This window comes from Tupaia chinensis, unplaced genomic scaffold (assembly GCF_000334495.1).
Source record: "Tupaia chinensis unplaced genomic scaffold, TupChi_1.0 Scaffold000159_1, whole genome shotgun sequence".
Classification (NCBI taxonomy): domain Eukaryota; kingdom Metazoa; phylum Chordata; class Mammalia; order Scandentia; family Tupaiidae; genus Tupaia; species Tupaia belangeri.
The window spans coordinates 3,692,678-3,703,916 of NW_006159630.1; the positions used below are offsets into that span (position 1 = coordinate 3,692,678).

The 11,239-nt window shown below is 60.2% G+C and overlaps 1 protein-coding gene across 1 annotated transcript in view; it reads left to right on the forward strand.

Moving 5' to 3' along the window:
* Positions 1-11,239, forward strand: part of DNAH17 (dynein axonemal heavy chain 17) — a 125,888-nt gene that overhangs the window by 3,288 nt on the left and 111,361 nt on the right. The window contains 9 exon segments of the mRNA XM_014586747.2: positions 596-788; positions 957-1,056; positions 1,257-1,342; positions 1,550-1,675; positions 2,400-2,552; positions 2,677-2,763; positions 5,642-5,809; positions 6,048-6,164; positions 10,543-10,808. Of these exon segments, the coding sequence (XP_014442233.1) occupies positions 596-788; positions 957-1,056; positions 1,257-1,342; positions 1,550-1,675; positions 2,400-2,552; positions 2,677-2,763; positions 5,642-5,809; positions 6,048-6,164; positions 10,543-10,808 (1,296 nt within the window).

An 11,239-nucleotide genomic window follows, 5' to 3' on the forward strand; every position in this document is an offset into this window, starting at 1 on the left:
GCCCCCCCCACACGGGTGCCATGCAGGCACCACGCGTGTCAGCCATGCCGACACAGCCAGGAACGCACGCTCAGCCCTGTTGGTTCTGGGGGCGGTGAGAGGGAGTGGGACAGATCTCAGCAGGTAGATTCCAGTTTAGACAGATGCTGCAGTGTCCCAGGGGCCCTGGACACCCCAGGGACTCCAGGACATCCCCTCGCACCTGCCCGGCTGCCCTCTGCGTGTACCCTGATGCCAGCCCCCGAGACTGTTGATGCCATAACTCGCTCCATGCCCTTGCCTCCGGGTGACTACGCCTGGGGCTCTAGTGGGCAAGTCCCCACCCAGGATCCAGGGCCACTCTCCAGAGGAGCATCTCAAACAAGGTTCATTCCGGAGCCCCTGCTCCTGTCCCTCCCCGGGAGGCAGAGCCGCGGGGCAGTGGCACCTGACGATACCCACTGTCCACTCTGGCCTCGGCCTCACCGGGGGACTTGGGAAACTCTTTTGCATCCCCGAGGAGGCTGGGAGGCACAGGGATACCAGGCTGGGCCTGGTGCTGCTGCCGGCCTGGGTCCGCAGCTACAGGCCGTGGGGTGGAACTTGTGCTTGGCAGGATGCCGCCGTCCCTGGACAGCTCGCTCCTGCATGCCATCGAGACCATCATCATCGACTGGTCCCACCAGATCCGGGACGTGCTGAGCAAGGACTCGGCCCAGGCCCTGCTGGACGGGCTGCACCCCTTGCCCCGGGTGGAGTTTGAGTTCTGGGACGCCCGGCTGATGAACCTCAAGTGCATCCACGAGCAGGTGGGCCCAGGGGGCTGATCTGCCACGCAGGCTCAGTGGCCAGGTCACAGCCCTGTGGGGCCAGGTGGCCGGCATCAATTCCTCTGCTGCGGCCGGCCATGGGCTCAGGTTGCCCCCGTCCTGGGGTCTGTGAGCTGGACTCTGAGACAGGCATTCTCTCCTTCTCAGCTAAACAGACCCAAAGTGAACAAAATAGTCGAGATCCTGGAAAAAGCCAAAAGCTGCTACTGCCCAGCCTTGCAAAACGTGTACATGAACGTCACCGAGGGTGAGCACCACCCCGGCCTGTCCTGCCTCCCCATGGGCCTTCCAGGAGGGGCTGGGTGGCTGTCACCAACCCCCGAGAGCCAGCTCCTTCAGCCCTGTCCTTCTGAGGAAAAGCTGCTTCCGGAAGGAGCAAGAGCAGGTCTCAAGGGCACCTCAGCCCTGCGCTCCCCCAACTGACGGCCCTCGCCGTGCTCCCTGCAGGCCTGAAGGAGGCCAACGACATTGTCCTGTACCTGAAACCCCTGCGGGTCCTGCTGGAGGAGATGGAGCAGGCCGACTTCACAGTGGTACGTGCGCGGGGACGTCCCTTCTGGGGCTGCTGTCGGGGGTGCCAGGGTCTCCAGGATTCCTGGCTGTAATCAGGTTGGTGAGCCCCCTTCCTCCCTCTCGGGGACCTTGGCCCAGAGGCCCCATGTGGCCTGTGGGACCCTCAGGAGGGCCGAGCTGCCGTGACAAGGTGCACAGCCCACCTGCTGTCACTGCCGTCTCTGCAGCTCCCGACCTTCATCGCCAAGGTGCTCCACACCATCTGCTTCATCTGGGCCACCTCCGAGCACTACAACACGCCCTCCAGGGTCATCGTCATCCTGCAGGAGTTCTGCAACCAAGTCATCGAGATGGTAACCCTTCCGCCTCCTGCCCCGACACCAAGCCCTCGCCGCCTCCACGGCCTGCCTTGCCCCGCAGTTTAAAACCAGGCCAGGACCTCAGTGCAGGCGTACCAGGCCCCGAGACGAGGGTGAGGCCTCCTGGAGACTGAGTGTAGCCAGGATCTCAGCAGTGCCCTGCCCCACATGAGGGGGAGGCGAAGAGGGGACAGAGGCCAGCAGGTGGCATGGTGATTAAGGCGCTGAACTCCCACAGAGCCAACTGTGTTCGAGTCCCAGACCTGGCAGCTTGCTTTTTCACTTTTCCTCTCTCTCTGTCTTTCTGGTGAATGCACATGCCCTATAACAAATTAAAAATAATAATAAATATAATTAAAATAAATAATTCTTAAAAAAACCCACCGGCCAGCCTCCAGGGTCCCAGGGGAAGGCTGGCAACCCGTGACACCACATGCATTACAGTCATGCTCGCGGCCACGTCTGCAGTGCCAGGGCGCTGTGGATCCTGCCTCCATGCCATCTGTGGCTCATTTCTGTCTCTCCTGTCCCTGTGGCAGGGGATGAGGGCCAGGCCAGAACGGCCCAGTGGTCAGCACACGAGGGGCGGTCGGTGTCGGGAGAGGCAGGGCCTGGGCCCACAAGGATTGTTTCCGCCGCCCAACCTGCAGGTGGCCCGCCGGCCACCACCCCGACGGCTCCTCGGGGCCGTGGGAGAGCCGCCTTCTCTCTTGCCCAGACACGAACCTACCTGAGCCCGGAGGAGGTGCTGAAAGGCTTGCAAGGAGAGGTGGAGGAGGTGCTGAGCGGCATCTCACTGTCCGTGAGCGTCCTGAGGGAGCTCTACCGGGCTTACGACTTCTGCTGTGCCAACATGGCGCTGTTCTTTAAGGTACCTCCCGGCAGCAGGGGCGAGCGTGGGCAGGCCGCGGGGACGCTGTCCCGAGCGTTTGAAAAAGGAGTATTGGCAGCGAACACAGCCTTTTCCCTCGTTCCCTCCCTCCCTCTTCTGCAAGGACAAAGAGCCTGTACTCTGGGAATTCCCTTCGTCACTCGCGTTTTCCAGAATGAATTCCTTCTTCCACCGCATCCAGACCATTGAGGTAAGGACAAAGACCTCTGCCTCCCAGCCTGCCCTCACCTCAGGAGAGCTGCGTCTCCCTTCCTCACGTCCCTCGGGGTACTCTCCTAGTAGGGAGATAAGAGTCAGGCCCAATGTCTGCTATGGGGACCTGAGTCTCGGAGCCTGGGCCAAGAACACAAATGTCCCGCGGTGGCTGTGTCTCCCTCCCGTGGCCTTCCCTGGCGGGAAGCACAGAGGCCGAGGGCAGCCTCGACCAGTGAGACCAAATTCTTACCAACGGAGACTCAGGGGACCCTGTACAGGCACTGTGTGAATGCACAGAGCGACAAGTGACAAATTAAAACTGCAGAATAGTTTAGGCCAGTAGGTGGCACAGCGGTTAAGGCTCTGGATCCCACATGGCCCACTGAGTCCCAGACCCAGAAGCTTAAAAAACATGCCGGGCGCATGTGAGTGTGTGCCCAGTCCCAGGAGGACAATGGAGGGGAGGGCATTGCAGTGTGACCTCCTCCAGGAGATGCTTTCTCAGTCTCCCTCTCTCTGTCTGTCCCTCTCTCTTGTCTCTGGCGAGCACACACACCCCATGGCAATAGCACAACAAAAACGAAAAATAGTCCAAGGTGGTCTCTCGTGGGAGAAGAGGGGTGGAGACAGGCTAGGCAAGAAACTTTTGCTTTTTATTCTGTGGATTTTTCTAACTTTGATTTGTTTTATTTTACATTTTTGTCATAGGGCATGTGCACTTGCAGGAGAGAGACAAAGAGAGGGGAAAGTGAGAGACGGCCAACTGCAATCTCGAATCCTCCACTCTTCTCTCAGGATTACGGGCATGTACGCACATGCGCCCGGTGTGACGTTCAAGGCACCGGGTCCAGGCAGCCAGTCACGTGGGAATCCAGCGCCATAACCACCAGGCCACCTGCTGGCCTCCTGTTTTGCATGAAGAGATTTGTAAAACTTTATATACGTGTTGGGACCAGTAGATGGCATAATGGCTATGTCGCTGGACTCCCACATAGTTGACCGTGGTTCAAGTCCCAGACCTGGCAGCTTAAAACTCACGCTGGGCCCGTGTGCATGCATTCCCAAGATCCCGAGAGGCGGAGGGAGGAGAAGGGATTGAGGTGTGGCCATCCCCTGGGGTGTGATTTCTCACTTTCTGTCTCTCTCTGTCTCCCTGGCAAGCACATATGCCCTACAGCAAAAATCTCTCTCAAAAAAACAACTTTATTCACATGTAGCTTACATCATAAAAGTGGGGACATTGCCCTGGAACCACGGAGTATTCGCTACAGCAGAGGCTCTGGGAGGGCCTGTGCCGTTCTCGCCTGCACCCTCTGGGAGGCAGAGGGGGAGGCCCACTGGGTCTGAAATCTAAGTCACAGAGTGCATGCTCAGGCCGCAGAACTCAGAGGGTCCTGGTCCAGTTTCTGGCCAGTCACTGTTGCTGGTTCCTGCATTGTGGATGCTGAATCAGGACTAAGTTTCGGGGAGAGAGGAGACCTGGAGGAGGGGCGAGTGCCTTGCTGCCCTCACCCCCGCCGTGGCTGACCGTGTCCTCAGGCTAGCAGAGGAGCTGGGGGCCTACGGCCTGGGCTTTGCTCTCCTGGCTTGTCCCGTGCTGTGGCTGACACAGACCAGACTCCTTGGGGAAGAGTGCCAGATTTCGGGGCAGCTTGGGGTGCAAGACCCAGCCTCTGCACGTCTCAGTACTGCCCAGCTCTGGGCGCTGCTGGTGCAGGGGTGCCAAGGACTGTACCTTCAGGGGTCCTCAGGGCACCCCTCACCTCACACAGGGGACAAGCGGGACTGCAGACTCTCAGTGAGCGCCGTGACCTGGCAGTGTCAGATGCAGAAACACGTGGCACAGGCAGCCAGCAGAGAGTCTGCAGAGGAGAGCCCGATTCGGGGTAAGGGTGGGAAATCCCCCAGCAGGGCGGGTGTTAGGGACACCGGCCCCCATGCACGATGTTCAGCTCCCCAGAGCTCAGCGACCTGCAGCTTCCTGTTGACCGGACGCCTTGCCGATAACAAAAATCAACACCTTTTTTGAACCTGAGATGTATTACATACTCTATGCCTTTTTATCCAAAATAATGATTTATTCATTTACTTACTTTTATTTGTTATTATCATTTATTTTTGACCATAGAGAGACAGAGAGAAAAACAGAAAGTGATAAAATAAGCTGCCAGGCCCAGGACTCGAACCAGTCAGCCATGTGGGAATCCAGCGCCTTAACCACCTCGCCACCTGCCAGTCCCCATACTGTATTCTTACAATAAAGTAAGCTAGAAAAATAACGTCGGTGAACAAATCACACGGGCGAGGGAACACGCCGACAGTACTGTGCCGTATTCCCCACGTGTCTGCCGCAGGAAGCCCAGGTGTAAGAGGCCGGGCGGCTCGAGCCTGTGCTGGTTCAGGGCCTCTGTGGGAACAAAGACCTCAGGAGCAGGACGTGAGCCACACCTACGAGGACATAGGCTCTCACACGTGTGCTTGTCGGCGTTGACTCTGTCCACGCAGCTCACCTGCAGGGAGGGGCTCTCACTGTGGGGCGACAGTCTCCTGGATGGCAGAGATGGGGAGAACTTTCCCACCAAACCTGACCTGGTTATCAGCCAGCGAGGTCCGGACACGACCGCCTCCCCTCCCTGTCCTCTCTGTGCATACCTAGAGACGCTGGCGCCCTTCCTGCATCCCCGCTCTCCGTTCCAGAAATGACTTTAAAGAACATCGACACAGACAAAGTCCCCCCAAAGCCAAGCCACCAAAGCGGGTGGGGCACCACCCTCCCCTGCCCATCCTTGCTGGGCCAGGGAAGGGACCGCACAGTACTTGGTTATAGAGACTGATTGAGCGTGTGGCTTAGTGTGGGTTTTTCCCTCCGCCAGGATCTATATAAAACTGCGATTGAGTTTCTGAAGTTAGAGAAAATCGAGCTTGGGGGCGTGCGGGGGAACATCCTTGGAAACCTGGTGACGCAGATCTACGACGAGGTCTTCGAGCTGGTGAAGGTGTTCGCTGACTGCAAATACGATCCCCTGGACCCCGGAGACTCCGTGAGTCCTCGCAGGGAGGGGGAAGCCCGCACCTGGGGAGCGGGAGGTAGCGGAAGCGGCAACAGGCAGCCTGATGCTCCTATGAAGACGGCACAGATGCCGCTCAGAGGCAGAGGGGACGGCGGGCAGTTCCGTGCCGATCCGTGCCGACCCGTGCCGACCCGTGCCGACGAACCCGGCGGAGCGGCACTTACCAGGTGTGCGCGCCCTGACAAGGCGGCCGGCCCGTTTACGGCAGAGTTTTGACGACGATTATGCTGATTTTGAGACCAAGATCCAGGACCTGGACTGGCTGCTGGCTACCATCTTCTGCCAAGCCTTTGATGACTGCAGCTCCATCGAGTCGTCGGCGAAGGTGAGGGCGCAGCAAACCCGGCTGAGCGCGCCCCTCAGGCTGAGAACAGTCAGAGGGTCACCACGCGGTGTCTGCTTTCAGTGGGGGCCCCACCAGGCAGAATGCGGGGGGGTGGTCCCCAGGCTGAGCAATGAGCACCTCAAGTGGCTTCCGAAGGGTTTCGTTGCAACATCTGGAGTAAGGGAAGGAGGCGGCCGTGAGACAGCAGTCATCGCTCGCTGTGGAAGTCTCCAGTGCTGCGTGCACTTTCCTTGTCACACACGTAGAAGGAGCAAAGGTCACAGAGAGGCCGGGTTGCTGTAAAAGTAGACCGCAGGCCCAGCCTCTGTGGTGCACTCAGCGGAGTGCCGGACTGCGGAACTGGAAGCCGCAAGGCGACTGCAGTTCAAGTCCCCAGCCTGGTGGTCCTGCAGCTCAGAACCCCGACAGGCTGGAGCACCGCTGGGCGGTGGAGGTGCTGTCTGGCCCGCCTGTGTGCGCAGGTGTGCTCTGCTGTGCGTACGTGTGTCTGTACCGGTGCACGCTGAGGCCAGGGCGCGGAATGTGTGTCTGCACACAGCAGAGGCCCAGCGACCACTCTGGGGTCTTCTGTGTCAGGCACTTTGCTCAGCACGTTGCCTGGTTTAGTTCTCACAGAAACCCAGGCTCTTTGTTAAGCTTCTTACCTCCCTAGTCCACGCCATTTTCCCAGCTCAGAGAGGTCAGGAAACCTCCTCAAGGTCACACAGTTAACTAGCAAGTATAGGGACCAGCTCCTCAAAGCAGTTCTGAGGCTTCCTGCTTCCAGGGTCCCGGCCCAAACCCTGAACCAGATGGGCTCCTGTGGCCCTGAAGGGCATCGGGTCGGCCTGCGGAGCCCAGGGTGGGCCGTCTCTCTGAGGATATTGGAGCCAGGTGCCCTAAGAGCACGAAGGTCTCGCCTGCACCGGCGCCAGGCTGTCTGCTCATCATTTACTGTCCCTTATAGAAATGCAGGTCACGGGGTAACAATCAGGGAGGGCTCGGCTGGAGCTGCAGCTCCAGGTCAGTGCAGGCCTCCTCCCCGCGGCTGAGGGACAGGTGACCCAGGGACGCGCGTGGCGCATCCGGCCGGCTTTATCCAGACCACCTTGATGGGTGCAGCCACCATAGCAATGGGGTCTCACATGGGGCAGGGGGTGCTCACTCCAGTGCAGCCCGCCAGGTGGGGACTGACGGCCCAGGAGCAGGCAGGGGTCAGCGGGTGGGACTTACTCAGGGACTAGCGGCTGGGGGATTCCGGCTGCACGGACCTGGCGGAACCCTTGCTGGAGACAGGCCAGGGCGAGCAGGCATAACCCAGGGACGGCAGAGGTCGAGGCACCCGCTCAGATGTGACAGGGATCGGATTCTGAGAGAGTGGGCATCGTGCCAAAATGACCCAGCAGGGCTGTTTGCTGGAAGCAGACTTTACAGGGAGCTGCAGATGGGCCTAGGGGAGAGTTCAAAGCCTGGTACCCATCTGGCCAACAGAGGGTCCTTGTCGTATTCCTGGAGCTCTTCCCTGGTGTCACTCAGGCCTCCCTTCCTTCCACTCGAGTGACCCCTGGCCAGAGAGCCCCTCCCACAGCCCCTCCAACCTCCCGTCCTCCGTGGCAGGCTGACCCAGACCTGTCCCTGGTTTTCTGTCATGAATAGATGTCGGTGTGTTTATCGTCTTCCCAGCCAGAGTACGAAGTCCCTGAGGGCAGGCGCTGGACGTGGGTCCACTCAGAACCCAGCGGGCAGGTGGCGGGAGCCTCCGTGCTTCCCCTGCGGCCCTGGACAGAGCTGAGGCATGGTGTTCCCACGTTCCACCCCCACGTCCACAGCCCCTGCTCACGTTAGTTAGGACAGCCTGGGAGCCCTCTCACTGCCACCCACCTCTTGCCTGTGCCCAGACTGCCCGGGCACTGGACCTGGCGGAACCCTTGCTGGAGACAGGCCAGGGCGAGCAGGCATAACCCAGGGACGGCAGAGGTCGAGGCACCCGCTCAGATGTGACAGGGATCGGATTCTGAGAGAGTGGGCATCGTGCCAAAATGACCCAGCAGGGCTGTTTGCTGGAAGCAGACTTTACAGGGAGCTGCAGATGGGCCTAGGGGAGAGTTCAAAGCCTGGTACCCATCTGGCCAACAGAGGGTCCTTGTCGTATTCCTGGAGCTCTTCCCTGGTGTCACTCAGGCCTCCCTTCCTTCCACTCGAGTGACCCCTGGCCAGAGAGCCCCTCCCACAGCCCCTCCAACCTCCCGTCCTCCGTGGCAGGCTGACCCAGACCTGTCCCTGGTTTTCTGTCATGAATAGATGTCGGTGTGTTTATCGTCTTCCCAGCCAGAGTACGAAGTCCCTGAGGGCAGGCGCTGGACGTGGGTCCACTCAGAACCCAGCGGGCAGGTGGCGGGAGCCTCCGTGCTTCCCCTGCGGCCCTGGACAGAGCTGAGGCATGGTGTTCCCACGTTCCACCCCCACGTCCACAGCCCCTGCTCACGTTAGTTAGGACAGCCTGGGAGCCCTCTCACTGCCACCCACCTCTTGCCTGTGCCCAGACTGCCCGGGCACTAGTCTTCATGGGCGGTGACTCCTGCACGGCTGGGACAGCGGGCCTTCCCACAGGACCTCCTGGGGAGAGTGACAGTAGTTCCTTGGACTTCCGGAGTCCACGCCAGAGAAAGGCAGAGAAATGGGGAGGGGGAGCCAGGAGGATGGTGAGCGAGCAAGGGAACTTCCCAACTGTCACAGCATTTTAGAAAATGGAAGTGGTGGCCTTGTCCACCTGGGGCGGTCCTATGGGACCTATGGGCAACCACAGAGGAGGGAGGCGAGTGACCAGACGCCAGGGATCCCGCTTCTTCCTGCGAGTCGGCTGCTCCGTTTGGCATTTGGGCCTCTCCCTCCCCTGCCTTCGTCTCGACTCGGTTTCTCCCGAAAGGGGTGCTTGTTCCAAGTTTATTGATCTCACGGGGAGGGGCACCCTTGACCTGCACACCCCACCACCCTCCCCAGCCCTCCAGCCAGTGGAGTTCCAGGGTGCCCCGGTGAATTTAGACGGACCCAGAACCCAAACCAAGGACCTCCTCGTGGTTTCCAGCACCACAGTGCACGCCCCCCACGCCTGCCTGTGCCACCGTACTGGGCCGTGAACAGGCCATGTTCAGGAGCAGGGGTCTCATTTTCAAACCAACATCTGGGGCAGATCTTGGGCTCAGGCTTGTGGACTAGGTCCAGCCCTGCTAGGCACCAGCTGCCCTGCGGCCCCCGGGAGACTCCCAGTCCCCCATGAGCATGGCATGCCGTGGAGCAAGGTCGTCCCCCTCTCTCTGGCTTGTCCACTCCCTACTCCCATGGCTTTTTTCAGAGCAAAGCAGATTTCTTGATGTGGCTTCTGCGGCCCGGGCATGTGCCTGCGGGCTGACGGTGGTCTTCCTAACGGGAGCGGTTCTGTGAATAAAGTGTGTCTCCTCCAGCTACCAGAGAACCCCGCTGCGTGAGCGCAGCATCGTGGTTGCCTTTCCTCTGCCTTTTTCTTCAGTTCTTGCTATACGGTGTGTGTGTTTGCCAGAGAGAGACTCGGGGCGGGGTGTGAGCAGGGGAGTGAGAACGCCACTCTCACCCCGAGGAGGAGGGCCACACCGCAATCCTTCTCTTCCTTAGGATTGTGGACATACACACACACACACGTGTGTGCCTGGCATGACGCTCAGGCTGCCTGGTCCGAGACTGGAACCATACTGCCAGCCACATGGGATCCCGTCGCCTTATCTCCACACCACCTGCTGGCCCTGTATGTTTTTAATTGCCAGAGAGTGTGTGCACTCTGCAGAGAGAGACAGAGACAGAGAGGGAAAAGGACAAAGCACCCCTCCCCCCAGTGGGGCATGGTCAAACTGCAGTCTCCTCCCCATCTCTCCATCCCATTGGGATTTAGGGCATGCAAACACGTGCCCACCACGATTTTCAGGCCCCCAGCACTGGACTGGGACACCGTGGCCACGTGGCTCCGGCTCCCTGAACCACTGGGCTGTGGGGCCAGCTCAGCTCCCTGTGTCTCAGCGTGGACCAGTCTCAGCTGTCTGAACCTTCCTTACCTGGGTCTTGACTTCTCCTGGGTTTGGAGTGATCCCTCTAGACCTCGGACATGGTCTGTGCTCCCGGTCTTCAGACCAAGTATCTGGGGACTTGGCACGTGTCAACATGGAAACGACAGTGCGTCCACTTCCAGCTGCCCCTCGGGAAGGTTCAAACAAGACGTCAGTTTTGACCGGGCTCACGTCTCCTCCCTCCTGAGGCTGGGAGCAGCGCACTCGGTCCACAGCCATGGTGGGGGCGGTGCCGGGGTGGGGCGGGGGACTGGAGATGATGCCTCCCGCCCCTCTGCCCTCAGCTCCTGTACATGTGCGGGGGCCTCTTGGAGCGGCCTCTGATCCTCACCGAGGTGGTGCCCCGGTACTCGGTCATGCTGGAGATGTTCGACACGGAGCTGAACAACGCCAAGGTCCTGTATGACGCCCAGATGGCGGCCTGTGCCGACGGGGGCATCCCCCCAATCCACAAGAACATGCCACCCGTGGCGGGGCAGCTCAAGTGGAGCCTGGAACTGCAGGAGCGGCTGGAGGGGTCCATGAAGCACCTGAAGCACATCGAGCACCCGTGAGTCATGGCCCGGCCGCAGCCTGCACGCCACCACGCCAGCATAGCCAGTCCTCACTCCCACGGGCCCACACTGCACACGGAGCCAGCCCTCCCTCTCAAAGCAGCAGCCCAGAGGGCCCCTCCACGCCCTCCCAGCCGCGTGAACACCTTTAGAGGGTGAACTTGGAAGAGCCTGGCCCCCTCACCCCGACCCCAGATGGGAACACGCAGAGGCAGCTTGTGTAGCAGAGGACCCGCTTAGTCACTGCCACCTGTACCTGCACCTGCACGTGGCTGAGACTCCGAGGCAGGCGGGCCGGGAGGGGAGTACCACGGATAACCCGGGAAGGCTTGAAGGTGTCCGAGGGAGGCTGCTGGCCCGAGATGCCTATGAGCAAGCCGTGTATGTGGCCGTGTGGGGCATGTCTGCGCTTCCTGGTGGGTCATCA